The sequence below is a fragment of the Poecilia reticulata genome, chromosome 17 (assembly GCF_904066995.2).
Source record: "Poecilia reticulata chromosome 17, P_reticulata-male-v2, whole genome shotgun sequence".
Classification (NCBI taxonomy): Eukaryota; Metazoa; Chordata; class Actinopteri; order Cyprinodontiformes; family Poeciliidae; genus Poecilia; species Poecilia reticulata.
In genome coordinates, this window is record NC_088846.1 from 7,133,834 (window position 1) to 7,151,845 (window position 18,012).

The 18,012-nt window shown below is 39.5% G+C and overlaps 1 protein-coding gene across 5 annotated transcripts; it reads left to right on the plus strand.

Moving 5' to 3' along the window:
- Nucleotides 1-21: 21 nt before the first annotated feature.
- Nucleotides 22-17,634, plus strand: LOC103478949 (serine/threonine-protein kinase tousled-like 1-B). 5 transcript variants are annotated; one of them, XM_008433106.3, is made up of 22 exons: nt 22-647; nt 2,390-2,511; nt 4,341-4,409; nt 4,569-4,607; nt 4,763-4,838; nt 5,708-5,751; nt 5,846-5,935; nt 6,027-6,107; nt 6,214-6,306; nt 7,359-7,469; nt 8,349-8,485; nt 8,655-8,846; nt 9,102-9,168; nt 9,752-9,849; nt 10,491-10,572; nt 10,669-10,760; nt 12,140-12,229; nt 13,007-13,176; nt 13,252-13,387; nt 13,877-13,988; nt 14,076-14,183; nt 16,287-17,634. In XM_008433106.3, the coding sequence occupies exons 1-22, from the start codon at nt 524-526 to the stop codon at nt 16,434-16,436; spliced, it is 2,283 nt and encodes a 760-aa protein (XP_008431328.1). In that variant the 5' UTR covers nt 22-523; the 3' UTR covers nt 16,437-17,634. The 5 variants fall into 5 exon arrangements, with proteins under 5 accessions (XP_008431328.1, XP_008431329.1, XP_081453923.1 ...); XM_008433107.3 differs by having other exon boundaries at nt 5,852-5,935; XM_008433109.3 differs by lacking the exon at nt 22-647 and adding an exon at nt 701-837.
- The last annotated feature ends 378 nt before the right edge of the window (nt 17,635-18,012 follow it).

Consider the following 18,012-nt stretch of genomic DNA (forward strand, 5'->3'; position numbering starts at 1 on the left):
TTTTTTTTTTTGTCGGGATGTTTGTTGTTGGAGCCTGAGAAGAAAACTGTTCCCAGGTCGACGCAGAGCAGTGGCTTCCGGTGAACCCAGAGCTAGTTTGGAGGAGGGTAAAATGATCCCAGATCAGTGTCTGTTTCGGTGTCAAGCCTGCTCTCGCGCTCGCTCGCAGCGCTGCCAGCCTCGCGATAGCCTCGCCTACCGACACTAGAATCAAAGCTCCGCTCGCGAACTGGATGCTGACAGGCGCGCGCGGTGCGGTCATCATGCAAAGGTTACACTGGATCCGTGTCAAGAAGCCGCTCCCCCGCAGGACTCTTTCGGGCGACAACATGTGAGGCGTCTAGCGGCGACAAAGACGGGACTGACATCTCTCCCCTTACTCCTCTCCCAGGTTTTTTTTCCTTTACGCCGTTGTGTTCGGCTGCGGCAGGTGCCAAAAAAAAAAAACGATGAACGCGATAAGTTCAAGATTTCCGCAAACAGCAGTGTGTGCTCTGGCTCCTCTCGGCGGTAAAGTGGCTTCATGAGTGTCCAAAGTAACAGTGGAAGTGGTGGTGGAAGTTTGGAGGCGACGCCATCTTGGTCGCAGCTCTCCTCGTCCCCTACGATTTCTCAACACATAACGGCGACCGCAAAGAGCAAGGAAGGTACTGAAACGCCTCGCCGAGGGCTTGACCCGCTCCCGTTTTAATGAAAAGGTGTCATTTTTATCGTGAGACGGAGGCCATTTCGGTGGTTGGGAAGCTAACATTTTGCCGAGGGGGAAAAGAAGAAGAAGAGAGAAAAAAATGGATGTCAAGTTCACTGATGCCGTGAATTGGAAGCCAAACGTCAGCTGTCAGTTCAGTTTAATGCCAGCTCTTAAGTAGCAGCGAGCTAAATCACCATGTTTCCTCAAAGGCTGCAGCTAGCTTGTTGACTTGTTTGTGTAGCTTCCAGGTTGAAGCCGTATCAGTGTTGCACTTAGTATCATTTGCCTCCTGTCACTTTGTAGATAAACAACGTAAACTGTGCATGCATCTATTAATGCATAGTTCTGCACGTCCCTGACATTATTATTATCATTATTAACACGACAACAAGCCGCTAGTGTTACTTTTCAACTAGTTTTTTGTTTTTTGTTAATGCATCTGTATTTTTCTCCGCCTTGTTTTTCGACGTATTTTTTGTGTATGGGGGGGAGGAAGAAAGTAATTTACTCCTAGACAGTGTGAATGGATAAACCGTGATAAGTGGCAACAGCTGGTTTTAACGTTGCAGCTTGATCCATTAGTAATAAGGGACGCGATCTGCAATGTTAAAATATTCAGAGCTTTTGTAGTGTTGACAAGTTGATTTCTAAGATTTTTTTTTTCTGTCGAAACTGTTCGAGTGACATACTGTACCTCGACGAAAAAAACAACAACAAAGCAGTATGAAGCTCGAGCTCCTTTGCATTTCAATCAACCCTCAAATCACTTTCTATTCTGTCCGAGGGTAACCTCTGCTACGTGCTTCATAAGGGTTTCATAATCTCCATTATGCCTTTTAAGGCCTGCCCCAGTGCCAGTAGCTGTGTAAAGATGACAGCCTGGAAATGTCCAATAAGGAAACAAACACTTGGAGCAGTAGGGAGCAGAGCAGCTGTGTTACCTCTCCTCTCTGTGTGGAAACTGGTTGTACCAGATCAAAGCCCCCTGTCATACAGACACACATGAGTTTCTTTCTTGTGACACACCAAATGTAACTGTGTGTCTGGAATATGGCTCACCACTGACTCTTGTGATTTTTATTTTATTTTTTTTAAAGGTAAATCTGGGCTTTTGCTTAGCTGGAATAGCCTTTATTTATTAGTTTGTTTTTAGCAGTGTACGTGCCCCTGATGCACACGTGTAGCATTTTAATTAGACATGCTGTGAAAGGCTTTGTTGTTTTTGCTTTAAGTTTAGGGTAACATAGTTGTAATTGCTTGTAGTCTCTCCGGATGCATAAATGTCAGTGTCTTGTGTGGAGCTGTTGTTTTGACTGCTCCGTGTGATGATACCATGGGTTAGCTGGTGGAAAATTTTTGTGTGGACAGACTGGAAGGCTGGCTTCACCCACTCTCGCCTTTTCGCTTCCTGACTTCCCAGTGCTACCGTGACCTTTCTGCTCGGTTTGGAAATGCTCTGACACTAATCTGCTGCACCTTCCACCACACGCATTCTTCTTCTTCTTTTTTTAGTTTTTAAAGAACCACCTTATTAGATCCATCCATTTTAGTTTTTACTTTTCTATGTTTACATTAATACTGTTGACATTTTCAGGTTTATCTTGAGTTGATTTTCTATTGTATTTATTTATTTTTTTTGGTGTGTGTGTGTCACTAAATTAACTTAAATGGCAACACCTGTGTGTTTTTATATAACAGGAGCAATGGAGGAGCTGCACAGCTTGGACCCCCGGAGACAGGAGCTGCTGGAGGCCAGGTTTACAGGAGCTGTCAGCGGCAATACGGGAGGCAGCACTGGGAGCGCCAGTGGAGGTGCAAAGGTAATGGCAGCACCTCCCTCTGACCCCCCACACCCCCCCCCTAAAAAAAAATATGGCAATACAAAATGCACACAAATGGAACAATCTTTCTGTAGAGAAGCACTGATCAAGCCGACTGACCGGTACTGATTATTTATTTATTTATTTTTTTCTGTGATTTGAGCCGATGGGTCTGATTTAGCTCAATTTGCGTTTTTGGTTTTTCTTTCTGAAAACTGCTTATGAGCTGATATGTATTCATTATGTTTAGATTCCTCATACGAATGTAACAAATAGAGAGGCAACAAAAAATCGGCCGGTGATCGGTTTTCTGCTGATTAATTTTGTAATCGATTAATACAGACTCCAAATAAAGGCAATTTGCTGAACCCCCCCCTGGCCCCCCCAAAAAATAATATTCAGAGCAGTAATTAATTACCAAAACTATAGAAAAAAATCTACATTTTGTATTAAAGATAAAAACATCTTAGTGTGTAAATATCCTCAAGTGGCCTAATTTAACTTCACCTGGTTAAAATTGACTAAAGGAATGCTACATTACATCTTAGGCAATGAAATGTTTATTTTCTTATTTTAAAAATAAGCTGAATTGTGTATTTTCTTTGTTTAATGTATTTTTAGTTTTAAACAAAAAGGATTAAGTTGTTAACTAAATAATCTGTACAGGTAATTCAGAATAATTGATAGAATAATCGATTACTGCAATAATCTTTAGTACAGAAATGTAAGAATGAAATTTAAACAATATTTTATTTTCCATGTTACAAGATGTTCAATATTTTGTCATAGAGAATAAAAAATAAATATCTGGAAGGCTGAATGTACTATAGTAAAACTGCACATTTGTGCATTTTTTTCCTCCAATATAAGATGCTAAAGACGGTTTTAAAATGTCGACCCTATAATCATTTTGTCTTTGTTTTAAATTAGTGAAACACTGACGGCTCTCTCACAGACACGGTGTGACATAATGTCTCCTCTGAATATCAATAATGACCACCCACAGTATGATGGCCAGAGCAGCATTTAATATACTGTCCTGTTTTTTCTTCTTATATCACTGCATTATAGTTTTTGACAAGAGATCGCAATCGGCAACTCTAAACTTTGCAACCAAAAAAACAATCGGAAATCAGTTTGAGAGTTCTGATTTGTGCATTTCTTGTAACAAACATCAGCTCAACTGAACATGAAGCCATAATAAAATAATCTCCACTTTTGGTGCATTTAATGAATGGATGAAAAAATGAAACAAAAAAAAAAAATACTTGTAGCTCACCGATCAAAGCTAACAGGAGGAAAAATTACAGATTTCAATCACATATGAATCGATTAGTGCATTACTAGAGATTACTCTTTTTAATTTTAGGCACTCAAACCTTATTTAAATACATTTTCTCACGCTAAACGCTCCGTGATGAAATGGCAACAAGTGACGATTAGCTTAACGATTAGCTTAAAATTAACTTCAGTATAATCCAAACTGTATTCAAAAGACTAATTTTAAAGCTACTGTAATCCCAGAAATAAAAGTCCAGCCCCAGCTCTCCACACTGGAAAATCAGGTTAAAGGTTCCCGTTTTCCTAAAAAGGATTCTTTAAGTTCCTGGAAATGTTCATGCGTTGGGGAAGAAACGCAAAGTGACACACCCACTCACTAAGAATCTGCATTCCTGTCAGGCGTGTCAGACCGCAGGCCTGCTGCCAGCACCGGTTTCTCTATTCTACGCATTTTTGCCAAAGTCACTGAGCTTGCACAACACACCTGTACAGACTGTTCTCCCCGTACGCTGACCTGTGTTTGTGTGTGTCTCTCTCTCTTTGCGTAGGGTCTGGCTAACGAATCCTCAAACCACAGCTACGGGAGTCTGGGATCATCCAGCGACAAGGAGTCGGAGGTAAACCCCACACACAGAGACGTCCACGCACCCTTCCTTTCTCACTCAAAGACACAAAAGCTGAGTTTCTAACATGTACGCACACATAAAGTGTTGTTATGCACCAGTCGCTCTTCGCTCTGTCTCTCCCTGCACCTCCACCTTCTTTTCTCTTCCTAGAACTCTGATTTGAAAAGAGGGAGCTCCCCTGCCTACTCAGTATGTACTCTTTCTTCCTGCTGCTCTTTCCTGCTGAACACCCTGCACTGCGCTCTGCTTTGTTAGGTAAAACGCAAGGGATTTATGTTTTTTTTGTTTGTTTTTTTTTTTGTCTTTTCTTTCTCCTGCTCCTTTCATCAAATATCGATTGTCAGACCCCGGAGAAGAAGCACTCCGAGTCGTCCAGGGGCCGGAAGAGGAAAGCCGATACCTATTCTGAGAGCAGTCAAGGTATGTTGCATTAAAATGCTGGGATTTACTCTTAACGTAATCACCCAGCAGCTTCCTTTAAAATGTAATCAGAGCTTAAGCGATTAATTAATCGATTATTGAAATAATCGTCAACTCATTTAGAAATCAATTAATCGCTAACTGGAATGAACAGATTCAAAAAAAGCTGAAAGAACAAGATATTCATAGAAGTAATTAAGTCAAAACTACAAAATATTGACCTTTTGCATTTAAGATTAATAATAATAATGATTAAAAAAAAATAACGTGTGTAACAAAATTCTCACCCAGAACTCAAGTGGCAGATTTTTAGCTTTATCTGGCTAAGATTCTTTTAAAAAAAAAAATCTCATATTAAGCACATTTTGCAGTTTAGTTAGTAATTGATAATGCAAAAAAGAATCTATAAATGATTAATCATGCGCTAGAGCAGTGTTTCTTCACCCTGGTCCTCAGGCCCCCCTGATCTGCATGTTTTAGATGTGCCTCTATTCCAGAACAGCCGATTCAAATGATTGCATGACCATCAAGTACTGCAGAAGCCTGTTAATCACCCAGAGATACAATTCAGGTGTGTGGCAGAAGGGAAATACCTAAAACATGCAGGACAGGGGGGTCTGAGGACTAGGGTTGAGAAACACTGACTTAGAGGAATCTTGTGTTGTTGCATTTTAGGTAATAAAATGTTTAATTTTCTATTTAAAAATGGAAAGGAATTGTTTATTTGCTTCTTTTAATGTATTTCTAATAGTGTTTAAAGGAGACTTCAGTATTTACCCAAAATGTTCAGAATGTGCTATTTTATATATGTATATTATAATCGTCTTAACAATCGATTAATAAATGTAATTCTGCTGTTTGGTTTACAGGGAAGACTTCTACACGGGGGCCCAAGATCAGCGACTTCTTTGATGTGAGTAATTCAGTTTTTTAAATTTATTTATTTTTTTAAAGTCTGGAATCCTGATGATTTGAAGCTGAATGTTAATTTTAAGGTTTCTGCAAAGTTTCAGGGCGGAAACGGCTCCAGTCCGGTCAGAGGGCTTCCATCGGCTCGCCGCTCCCCACAGAGCTCGCAGTCGGCCCCAGGCTTAATTGTACGCGTCTCCCTAAGAGTTAAATCGGACCGCAGATCTCTTGTGCGGTGTGTGCGCGAGGTTGCAACTTTTCTCTTGTGTGTGTTTGCAGATCCGTCAGAACAGCTCCTCTCCCACCAGCCTGTGTTTTGCCGAGCACAGTCTCAAAGCTTCTTTAAGCAAATGTGTCCAGGTTAGAGAAAAAAGCCCCACAACACACTTTTTGTTTTTAGATCATTCACATCCTTTCTATCACTGCGAAGTATGTACATAGATGTACGTTTCTGTTGTGTTTGCAGACGGAGCTGACGGGCCTGAAGCTCGCTGCCCTGGAGAGCAACAAGAGTCTGGACCTGGAAAAGAAAGAAGGGCGGATAGACGACCTGCTCAGAGTGAGTTCTGTCTCTGCAGTAACATGTAGTGGGGTTCTCGAGGTTCCTGAAAATGTTTGAATGTCAATTTTGTGTTTTCAATATTTGGAAAGGGCCTGATTTCTGTATAAATGTTTGATATTCAAACTGCAAAGTTTTGTAATAAAATGTAATCTAATGTTTTATTAAAAGCCTAAATTTAGAAAGCATTATTCACAGTTGAAATCAGATATTTAAAGATAAGAAGACACACTTCTTTTTCTCAGTCTGAAGTTAAATCAGCCAAATGTCTCTTGTTTAGGTCAGTTAGAATGACGAAAGTTATTTCTTTTTGATAAATGCCAGAAAATGTAGCAAGAATATTTTCTTAAAGATTTTTTTTGTAACTTTCTCAGACCAGTCATGAGAGAGACTTTTAAAAAGTAACATTTTGTTTGTTATATTTTGGATTATTTTATCCCTACTGCTATAAGAAGACATTAATAATACCAGCGGGGAAAGTGTTTGAACTTTTATTTAGTGTTCTTCCACTTCATCATACGCAGATAAATATACAGAAACATGTTCTGCTGCTTCATAAACCCCAGCACTTTACCTGGAAAGTTGGGAATTTATAAGCAGTTGTCTCAGCAAAGTTCTTCTTTTTTTTAATCCCACTTAATTGTTTCAATTAATGAAAAAAAAATCTTGAAACCAGACAAATCAAATGTAGTTTTCAAATGCTGATTTTATTATTCTACAATAATTTACTCATGTTATCTTTGCCTGGCAACAAAGTTAGCTTCGTCTGAAACATCCCGTGTGTGTCAAGACAGGAAAAGAAATGCTTATATATTGGCCAAAACGGCACTAACATAAACGTTCAGGAAAGTAATCTAAAGCAGCTTTCACAATGACAATAATTTTTTAAGCCATGGACATGAAAATGGGTGTGATTTTTAAAATTATCTTTCTTTGGAGAATCATGAAAGTCCACCTTCAACAGGTATCTGTTATGGTTCAGTCTGGGCTGCGATCTGATACGTGGGATCGGGTCGGTTTCATGACCCGCCTCATGTCTTCGTTTGTAACAGGCCAACTGCGACCTTCGGAGACAGATTGATGAACAGCAAAAACTCCTGGAGAAATACAAAGAGAGACTCAACAAGTGCATCACCATGAGCAAGAAGCTGCTCATAGAGAAGGTAGTCTTCATAGGCATCCCCCACCTTCACCTGAGCGACGGCTTTCAAATCAAGCGAAATTGCTGTCAGATGGTTGTAGCACATTTGTGCAGCAAAAATTTTTCTTTGTGCTTCTTGTTGTTTTAAAATTTTTTAATAAATGTTCCCAGAGACCATCAAAGGTCAACCGGCCCCCTCCAGGCTGCCACTTCCAAAATCAAACGGACTTTGTGCCAATCAACTGCTACAACAATTTTAGCTGCACAAACATAAAAAGCTTATTTGTATAAATTTTGTTTGTGTAACCTCTGGAAACTTTCGTTTTAATCTTAAAAATTTAATTGGCTCAAATTATGTAGCATTGTTATGTAATAAAATTACAAGAATAAAGTTGTGATATTACAGGAATAGAGGCGTAGAATTCCAACTTTATTCTCCTAATGTTACCACTTAATTTTATATTTTACACTCCGTCATACACAGTTGATTGACACTGTATTTTGTTTGACTTTGTAAATACGGACTAGCTGGTTGACCTTTGACCTCTGCAAGCAGTTTGACACCAATTTTAATTTGAAGAAAGTGGGAGGCCGACTTCACTCTGGTACCACTTCCTGCATTAACATTATTGGAAAGCGTCACAACTTGCTACTGTATCCAAGTCTAATGTTTCATTTATTCAATGTTTTTGTTCATGCTGAAGGTGTCCATGTTGAAAAGCTCTTCTTATTTGGTGTGTTTTGTACTTTTTGGCATTGCTCTTCAAGGCGACAGATCTTTGAGGGTGTGTGGGGTTCCTCAGTGTGTAACTCGGTTTTCTTTGAGCTGGAAGAGAAACTCTATATTCCCTGGGCTCATGCCGCTGGGAAACCTTCATCTCGCCTTGTTTTTGCCCAACAGAGCACCCAGGAGAAGCAGTCGAGCCGCGAGAAGAGCATGCGGGACCGCCTCCGGCTCGGCCACTTCACCACGGTCCGACATGGCGCGTCCTACACGGAGCAGTGGACCGACGGATACGCATTCCAGAACCTGATCAAGTGAGGATTACTGTCAAAAACATTGTTTCAGAATGACATCAGCTTCCGCTTTAGTTGTAATTCTCTTGTTTCGCTTCAGAAGAACATGCACCTGTCACTTTTTGGGCTTGTTTGGACCCTAATTTATCATTTCTTGTGTGATTTATTTATTTTTTTTTCTGTCGCCCAGACAACAGGAGAGCATCAACCAGCAGAGGGAGGACATTGAGCGGCAGAGGAAGCTGCTGGCAAAGCGGAAACCGCCGAACCCGGCGTCCCCCTCGCTGTCGGTGGCGTCCACCTCCGAACCGAAGCAGCGCAAAACTAAAGTGGTCAACGGCAACGACTCTGACCCCTTCCTCAAGCCCTCCCTGCCCCAGCTGTGAGTCAACAGAAATAACCGTCTGCCGTAACGTGAAGATGCCGCACCGTACAGAATGCGGCGGCTGCTTGTCGACTATTTATACTCGCTTAAAATCGCACACTTGATTATATACACTTCTTCTGCTGCAGAGCATCAGAGTCTTTACTGAATTGAAATGCACCGGGTGTTTTTAATTAAATCCTTAATACGTTTAATGAGCGTTTGATTCATTTTCAGTCAGCCAATTCAGCTTGGTTTCTCCCGTTTTGACAGACTGACCCTCGCTGAGTACCACGAGCAGGAAGAAATCTTCAAGCTTCGGCTCGGACACCTAAAAAAGGTCAGTCGTAGAGTAAAGTTGCAGAAAACATCAGTGATTCACAATTCAGGAGGGAGAATCTGTAAACGGAGCGACTAATTTGGTCTGAATGGGGAGAAGAACCACCAACATGTTCACACGTCCTTAAAAAGACTTAAATTAATCTGTCTAAAACTAAGGTCTTAAAAAGTCTTGAATTCTTTTTTTAAAAAAGAATTAAGTTGGCCTTAAATGCAACAATAACAGGTCTTAAATTTTGTCTTAGCTGGACTATTTATATTCTATATATATGGTTTTTCTCGTGGGGCTTTTGAGACTCCTGGTAACTCACTGCTAGCATACCCTTGCTAACTAGCTAGCTTCATTTGTGTCTAAAATGAATAAATGCAACTTTATTGCCAATTTGCCAAACAAAGCAAGACATGCTTTGTTTACGTTTCCCCTTGTGAGTTGGAATTGATGGAACAACGATGGAGCTAAATACATTGTGAGGATAAGAAATTAATCGATTAATCGCACAACAAATTAAAACGCGCTCAATTCCTGCAGAAAAATCCTGCGCTAAAACTTTATTTTCTCTGCGTTTCCTGCTGCGTCTGGTCAGGAGGAAGCGGAGATCCAGGCGGAGCTGGAGCGGTTGGAGCGGGTGAGGAACCTTCACATCCGGGAGCTCAAGAGGATAAACAACGAGGACAGCTCAGCGTAAGTCCGCTGAATATAGTCTAACATTTCTGTAAAACTACAACAACAAACCATAAAACTCTAAACCTCACTATGACATTCACAAAATATTCACTCATTAATGCATTCTTCATATTCATCACTTGTAAAGATTTTTTAAATCCAACATAAAACTCCAGTGAATCATCCTTCTTCTAGTTTTGGAAATGACTCTGTTCAATCATGATATTCTCTTTGAATCGTTTTGGATGCTCCAGTTTTAAGCAGATTTTATTGAGTTGTTCATAGAGCAGAAACTGCTCAAAATGTGTACACATGATGAATCTGAGACACATTTTACCAACTAAAGCTGTAGCTTGGCTCTTTTGAGATCTGTTACCTGCAGCGAACAGCCAGTCCACTGAAATCAGAACCGAACAGGAAATCTAATAAAGCAGTGGAGCTAAAAGCTACTTAGAGGAGATCAAAATCAAGACGGCAAAAATTGTCTCTTTTCTTGCAGCTTGAAGTTGCTTTGTTTTCTGACTTCTTAATGGCTGCTGCTGGTAAAGACACTGATAACCAAGAAGTAGTACTGACATAATTAAATAACACCCCGTTTTGTTGCAGATTTAGTTCCCAGCAAAGCTGTATTTGTTTATCATAATGTCTTCATCACACAGTTTCAAAGACCATCCTACTCTGAATGAGCGGTACCTGCTGCTGCACCTGTTGGGCCGGGGCGGCTTCAGCGAAGTCTACAAGGTACCACCTGCAAAGCTGGCATCATTCCCCCCCAACTTATTTTTGTGCGAGTTTGCATCTGGAGACAAAATGTCTGTTCTTTTTTGTCACATGCAGGCATTCGACCTGTTTGAACAGCGCTACGCAGCTGTCAAAATCCACCAGCTCAACAAGAACTGGAGAGAGGAGAAGAAGGAAAATTACCACAAGTAGGTGTCTGCACACATTGTTCTGTTTACAGCAGACGGTTACGAGCTCAGTCAGTCAGTCAATCAGCAGCACTCTGCCTTGAACCACATATTTTATGTGACGGACAAAACACAAAGCAGCACATAAGAAAAATTGATATATGGCTTAGAATTTTACGCAAATAAAACACAGTGCAGCCAGTCGTACTCAAAGGCAACCAGATAAAAAACACCTGTGTGTAATTTAATACCAGTATAATCTGCTCTGTGGAGGCCTGAGGGATTTGTTAGGGTTTGGAGGAAAACTAATACTGCATACCATTCTCTACACGCCTCAAAGAAGCATGGTGGGGCTGCTTTCCTTCAGCAGGGGGGAGAGGTTGGTCAGAACTAAGGTGGGAAATTATCTGTAATGGGGCAGAAATGATTAATCGATTATTGAAGTAGTTGTCAACTAGTTTACAAACTCAAAAAAAGACAATTGCTGAAAGAACACACTGAGAGCTAAGTTTCTAGAACAAAAATATGCATTTTGCATTTAAAATAATAATTAAAAAAAATCTTTGTATTGTCTACCCAGAGCTCAAGTGGCAAAGTTTTGGCTTCACTAGTTCAACTTCTGCAAAAACAAAAATAAAAAAATTCTTACCACATTAAAGAAATGCTGTCATTGCATTTTAGGCAATAAAATTTTTATTTTCTTACCTAAAAAATTTATTGATTTGTTTATTTGCATCTTTTATTTCATTTCTAAAATGGTATAAAAAGGCTTAAGTGAAAGAACTGCTGAATGTCCCGATTGTTTTTTTTATCCGATTGTCAGAAATATTGATTAATCAGTATATTAATTGATAAGTAAAATAACCGTGAGCTGCAGCCCAATAATTTGTGTAGTTGAGCTGTTTTCCTGCGCTGCAGCCCTTCACATAAACACAGAATGAAATGGGGTCAGACAGAAACTGGATGAGACGTTTAGAATGACGAGGCTTTGGTGGGCTGGAAGGGAAACCAGTTCTTTCTACAGATCCAGTTAGATCAGTGGACCGGACATATATCTGCACAACAAGGTTGTTAGATTTGATTTAGATGACAAGCATGATCATTTTCTTTCCACCTCACATGTATGCAGTGATTTATGATGAACTATCACAACAAAATCCACTCAAGTTTGTCTTCAACAAAACATAAAACGACAAAATTAGCATTAATTTCTTTGAGACGGCACCGTTTGAATTTCCATTAACCTGCATTTTGAGGTTCTATGAATAACCGCATGCGGTTAAAACATGATTGGTTCTAATTTATGAACATATTTCATCCCGATCACGCTGGACGCATGCTAATGTTGTATCTAAACTTCAGGAAGATGAGCGCTTCTCTTGTTGCACACACTTTGACAGGCATGCATGCAGAGAGTACCGGATACACAAGCAGCTGGACCATCCCAGAATAGTCAAGCTGTACGACTATTTCTCCCTGGACACCGACACGTGAGTTCACCTCTGCCCACTCCAACATCCTGAGGTTGCTTTGTGTGTGTTTGGGTTACAGCGGCGGCCATGTCTGAGAGTATTCAAATACACCAGGAGATGTTAGTGTGAACATATTGCTGAATTGTTATAGAATATAAATATTACGTACAAAGTATTCATTTTTTAGTGCATATTTATTTTGCTTTCTCTTTACTTTCATTGTAAATACGACCACATTTAGCAACTGACTTCTAATTAGAAACAAACCAAAATCTGCTTTTAGTTCCTTTATTAAACCTTTCTTGATACAGCAGTTGTTTTTAAAGAGAGTGATCCAAACCCTGTTATTACTGAGAACAGGCAGAATATTGTTCTTTGTTTTTTCATCTGAGCCAAAAATAATTTCCATGATGTTTCTTTACTTGTTTAATTTGAATTATTGTATGCTTAGTTTATTGTTGAGCAGTGGGGAAATTTTTTTTTTTTGTATTTTTAGAATACTTTTGACTTTTGGCCTACATGACAAAAAGTTTGGACACCCCTGGCTTTCATCAAGTTTCTATAGAAGCAGAAAGTCCTGACCTCGACTTCTGTCCTACAAACTGTGAAGGAGTTCATATGTCTGCTCTTATGCAGCGAGCCTGTCTTTCCAGCTCTGAAAAGACGAGTTGGAACAACATGCACTCTCTGCAAACACTTCTAAACTGCTGTTTGCTTTTCAGCTCTTAAATAAGATTTATTCTCCCGTCTAAAGCCATGTTTTGGTCTTTCTGTTTTTTTTTGTTTTTGTTTCAGGTTCTGTACTGTCCTCGAGTTCTGTGAAGGGAACGACCTGGACTTCTACCTGAAACAAAACAAGCTGATGTCAGAGAAAGAGGCCCGCTCCATCGTCATGCAGATCGTCAGCGCCCTGCGCTACCTCAACGAGATCAAGCCGCCCATCATCCACTACGATCTCAAACCAGGTGCGTTGCGCGTCTCTTTCTTTGCCTAACGGAGCGACCAGGAGCGCCGGGTCTGACTGCGGTTACTCTGCACAGGGAACATCTTGCTGGTGGACGGTACCGCGTGTGGGGAAATCAAGATCACAGACTTTGGTTTGTCCAAGATAATGGACGATGACAACTATGGCGTGGATGGGATGGACCTGACATCACAGGGGGCGGGGACCTACTGGTGAGACGCACGCTCCAGTTAGGGCTTAAACAATTAATCGTGATTAATTATTGAAATGGTCGTCAACTAATTTAGTAATTGATTAATCATTAGACTTTTTTTGTTGTTTTTTTTTTGGCTGCAGATGCATTTTAGGCAATAATATTTACTTTCTTATTTTAAAAAGGAATTGAATTATTTATTTATTTGCGTCTTAAAATATACTGCTAATATTGTATAAAAGAGGCTGAAATAAAAAATCTGCATAATGTGCCATTTTTTTTATCCGATTAATCACTGGAATAATTGATTAATCAATAACTGAAATAATCGTTAATTGCATTAGCTGCAGATTTCCTGCATGTGAAGAGAGATTGCTTCTGTAAGGCGCTGTTTATTTTTCTAAACACGGCCAAAGGCTGCAATCTGAGACGTACATTTAAAAAGGAAACTCTCCATAAAAACGTCTGTAAATGAGGTTTTTAAAGCGTTTGTGTCGTACGTGTTCAGGTACCTCCCACCGGAATGTTTTGTCGTTGGGAAAGAACCACCCAAGATCTCCAACAAGGTGGACGTGTGGTCGGTGGGGGTGATCTTCTTCCAATGCCTCTATGGACGCAAGGTACACCACTTGGCGTTCCTGCTGTCTTCCATGTGTTTGGTAAAAGGCTCTGCAGCGGGAATGACTCTGTTTGTTCCACTTCTGCAGCCGTTTGGTCACAATCAGTCGCAGCAGGACATCCTCCAGGAAAACACCATCCTCAAAGCCACAGAGGTCCAGTTTCCAGCTAAACCACAGGCCAGCACAGAGGCCAAGGTGACCCACTCCCACTTTTATGGTTCACAGCTGCCATTACCTTTTCTATCTTTTTTATTTTTAGCATAAACTAGAATGTTGTAGCTTTGCTGTGGTTCTCGGGTCCAGATGGGGTTAAATTCAAAAAGTCCTCACTCAACTAAACTAGTTGTTATATACTTTGTCGTCTTCTAAATCTTGTTGATGTTTTTGGTAAAAAAAAAAAAAAAAGATGCAGAACAGGAATTGGTTCCACATTCAAAGGTTCTTAAACTCTCTGTGTCACTCTTTATTAAAAGTAACTTTTTTCTGGAAGTTTAGTTTTTAAATCTGTTCCATCTAAAGTCTTTAGCCTTTATAACCAAAAGAAAACTTTTACTTTTAGGTCTGCAAAAAATAAAAATGAAATCAAAAGTTTATAGCGGCAAATGTTACATGACTTTTAGAAAAAGACGCATCTTATAAATTTAGCTAAATATCTACTTTAGAAAATTTGCAATGCCTGTTGCTTTGAAGAAACACAGTTTCATCTCTATGGCTAGGATTTAAAATAAAGAAACGTAAATCTTTGCCAACAGAGCATGGATAGTTTTTTTTTCCTTTTAGGATGGAAAACAATGTAAAATAGCGTGTAGATTCATAGACATTATTGGCTCTTTTAATGCCATTCTTTGTGAACATTCACGTCAAATATTGCAACTGTTTAAAAATCTGCATTTGTTGTATATCTATTTAAAACATGAGCTGGTTTTTATTTTTGTAGTCAAAGTTGTTGGGACCCTTTCTCTACATGAATGTATTTTTCTCAGTGATAAAAGGCAGCAAAGCTGAAACGTAAAAACTTTGCGAACATTTCTCATGAGCTCCAACCTCATAATCCCAAAACGATTAATTGGATTCTTTTGCACTTTTCTGTCAGCCCAGCCTATGTTAATGAAAAGGCCTCTGTCAGTGTTTGTTTGCTTTAAACTTGTATCAATTTGTCACCAAGCACCATGTTGGTACTAACCAGTTTTACCTAACTGGTTTTACAGCTTTCCACTGGGAAATTGTTTACTTGGGTGTGAAGTGAAACCTACTTAACCCTCGTTAGCTTTGATCTGCAGTTACTGACTGAAGGGACACAGATCTATGAATAATTCTGTTAGTTTTTGTGGTTTTAAGTTAAATGAAGAAGACATGATTAATCCCAAAGACTGGGCTGTCATTTAACTGGCACTAAATGGTTGTAGTTAAACAAATTATTCACACTCCAGCCCTGTGGTTAACCTCAGTTAATCACTGTGCTGGTTGTGGTTTGATGGACGAATCAACTAAAATCTTTAGTTCATCTCAAGTATCAATTTTGTCTTGAGTCTAAAATTTTAACTAGATATATACAGTAAATAGTGAAAACAAATATAATTTAACCAGGGATGGAACGATTAATTGTGATTAATCATTGACTTAATCGCCAATTAATCTGGTAACAGATTAAACATTAACTGATTCTAAAAAGGCCAATTGCTGAAATAACATATTCATAGCAGTAATTAAGTCAAAACTCTAGAAGAAATATCAACAATTTACATTTAAGATTACAAAAAAAAACTCTGTAAATATGTCCTACCCTACCTCCTCAAATGGCATTTTTAGTTTCACCGGTTTGAATTCTTTAAAAAACAAAATGTCCTATCAATCACCTTTTACAGTCTAATTAAAAAATTTGTCAAGGAATCTATAAATGATTAATCATACACTACAGGAATGTTGTTGCATTTTGGGCAATAAAATTTTTAATTTTCTATTTAGAAATTGTTTATTTGCTTTCTTTAATGTATTTCTAATATTGTATATATAAAAAAACGCTCAAGTGGTTAATATCTTCAGAACCTGCTCATTTTTTTTATCCGATTAATCTTAAGTGTAAACGATTAATCGATTACTAAGATGAGCCCTAAATTCGACTGAAAGGTTTGCACATGGCTCATTGAGAAGCAGTTCAGTCAGAATCTGACAAAGAGCATCCGTAAAAGCCAATATAAACGTCTCGTCTGTCCCCGCAGCATGATGCTGACTGCGTGAACATGCATTAATAAACGGATAAGGTGAGTCACTAAGAAACCTTCTTCTTCCGTCATGCAGGCGTTCATCCGGCGCTGCCTGGCCTATCGCAAGGAGGACCGCTTCGACGTTCACCAGCTGTGCTCCGACTCCTACCTTCTTCCTCACATGAGACGCTCGAACTCGTCCGGCTCGCTGCAGCCCACCGCCTCCACCCTCCCCACCTTCTGACTGACGCCGCCCTCAGGTCAATCTTAACACAGGATTGTCAGAGTTGGAGGATAACAAATGAAATGTGGACCTTTTTTTTTTTTTTTTTTTTTCTTCCTCCCCCACTACGTTTCTAGAATGGACTATTTAGCAACAAGCAAAGTGGGAAAGAAAATGGCAAATAGAAGAAGATGGAAGGAAGTGTTTGACCGAACTTTGATAAGAGGGAGAGAAAGAAGGAAAAGAAGAGGGAAACGGAGAAGAGAAGCCAGAACAGAGAGTGAACCAAGTGTTTCTGCTTTAACCCTTAGAAGAATCCAAAATCAGTATATGACCTCCTCTAGTTGCACTCTACATATAGTAAAATGCCCAACAAGATGACTGTAAACGCAAATCATCTGTGTGCAGCAGCGGGTGTGGAAAATACTCCCTTCATTTCAAATGAAACAAAAAAAAGAAGAAGAAAAAAAAGGACAGAATAAATCGTCCCGTCTCATCGAGTTTCCTCTGCACGCATCGGGGATTCGTTTTCAAAGTGATGTAACCCTGACGGGGGAGGAGGGGGTTAAATTTGCACTTCCTGTCCCAATCGGAAGCAGTTCGGGTCTGCCGAAAGTGGATCTTGTCTTAAATCTTTTTATTTTCTCGTTGTTGTCCAGATGAGAGTCCGAAGGTCCGAGAAGCGACGTGTTGCGACACAGTTTGGACTCCATACGGACTCGGAGTCCGTTGTACATTTCTCACTATAGCAGATATATTCTAACAAGGCTTTTCCCCTCTTTGCTTTCTAAGTGTCCTCCCCCATCTGTTTGTTTCCTCTCAAAAGCTGTTCTTCAGTTCGCTGCTATAAATGTTGCTTTTAGTTTTATTTTTAACAACGGGAATGAGTTTTCACCTCGCGTCGGCCGCATACTTGAACTTTTAAGAGGAAATTTCCAGAACCTGTGTCATTTCGATGGAATGAGTTTTGTTTTTGTTTTGTTTTGTTTTTTCTTTTCTTTCTGCAGCCAACATCAAAATGTCTCCTCAGATTTCTGTTTGCTTACTGACTTCTTCAGAAGCCCTAGTGTGCTGTGTTGTGAGGAATATTCCCGCCCATCCCCGTGCCGGAGGAGGTGCGAAAAGTTACTGCGTTTTATTAACTTCAGCTGGAAAACAAATGGATATATCCACAAAAAAAATGTTGTCATGGTGTAAATAAAAACAACTCTTACCTGTATGGTGTTGTCTCTCAACAGCCTTGCAGGGGAAATCGACCACAACACATTTGCAGACTCAAAAAATATAAACTTGGATAAAAAGTTTTCTTCCAACTCAATTAACTTTCATTTGGAAAAATTACAACAGTTAAGTGGCTGCTTAAGGCTCCAACACCACAAAGGGGCCCCCGAGAGCATCATTTGATTTTCCAGTGATTGCACATTTTGCAAATCTACCAATTTTTTAACAAAAAAAAAAAGATATTAAACTTTCGTAAATTCAGTGCATCTTCAAATGTTACTTTCAAATAGTTAATATGTTGGCATTTCAAAATGCTAATTAATTAGAGCATTTTTGTTTTGGTTAAAAACAGCCATATTAACACCAGTAAAATTTA

Bases quoted from the DNA above. Each gene is read 5' to 3' on its own strand.
- LOC103478949 (XM_008433106.3), top strand. From the start codon at position 524: ATGAGTGTCCAAAGTAACAGTGGAAGTGGTGGTGGAAGTTTGGAGGCG. The intron at 4,410-4,568 runs GTAAACCCCACA...TTCTCTTCCTAG, and splicing joins CCAGCGACAAGGAGTCGGAG to AACTCTGATTTGAAAAGAGG. The intron at 8,847-9,101 runs GTGAGTCAACAG...CCGTTTTGACAG, and splicing joins AAGCCCTCCCTGCCCCAGCT to ACTGACCCTCGCTGAGTACC.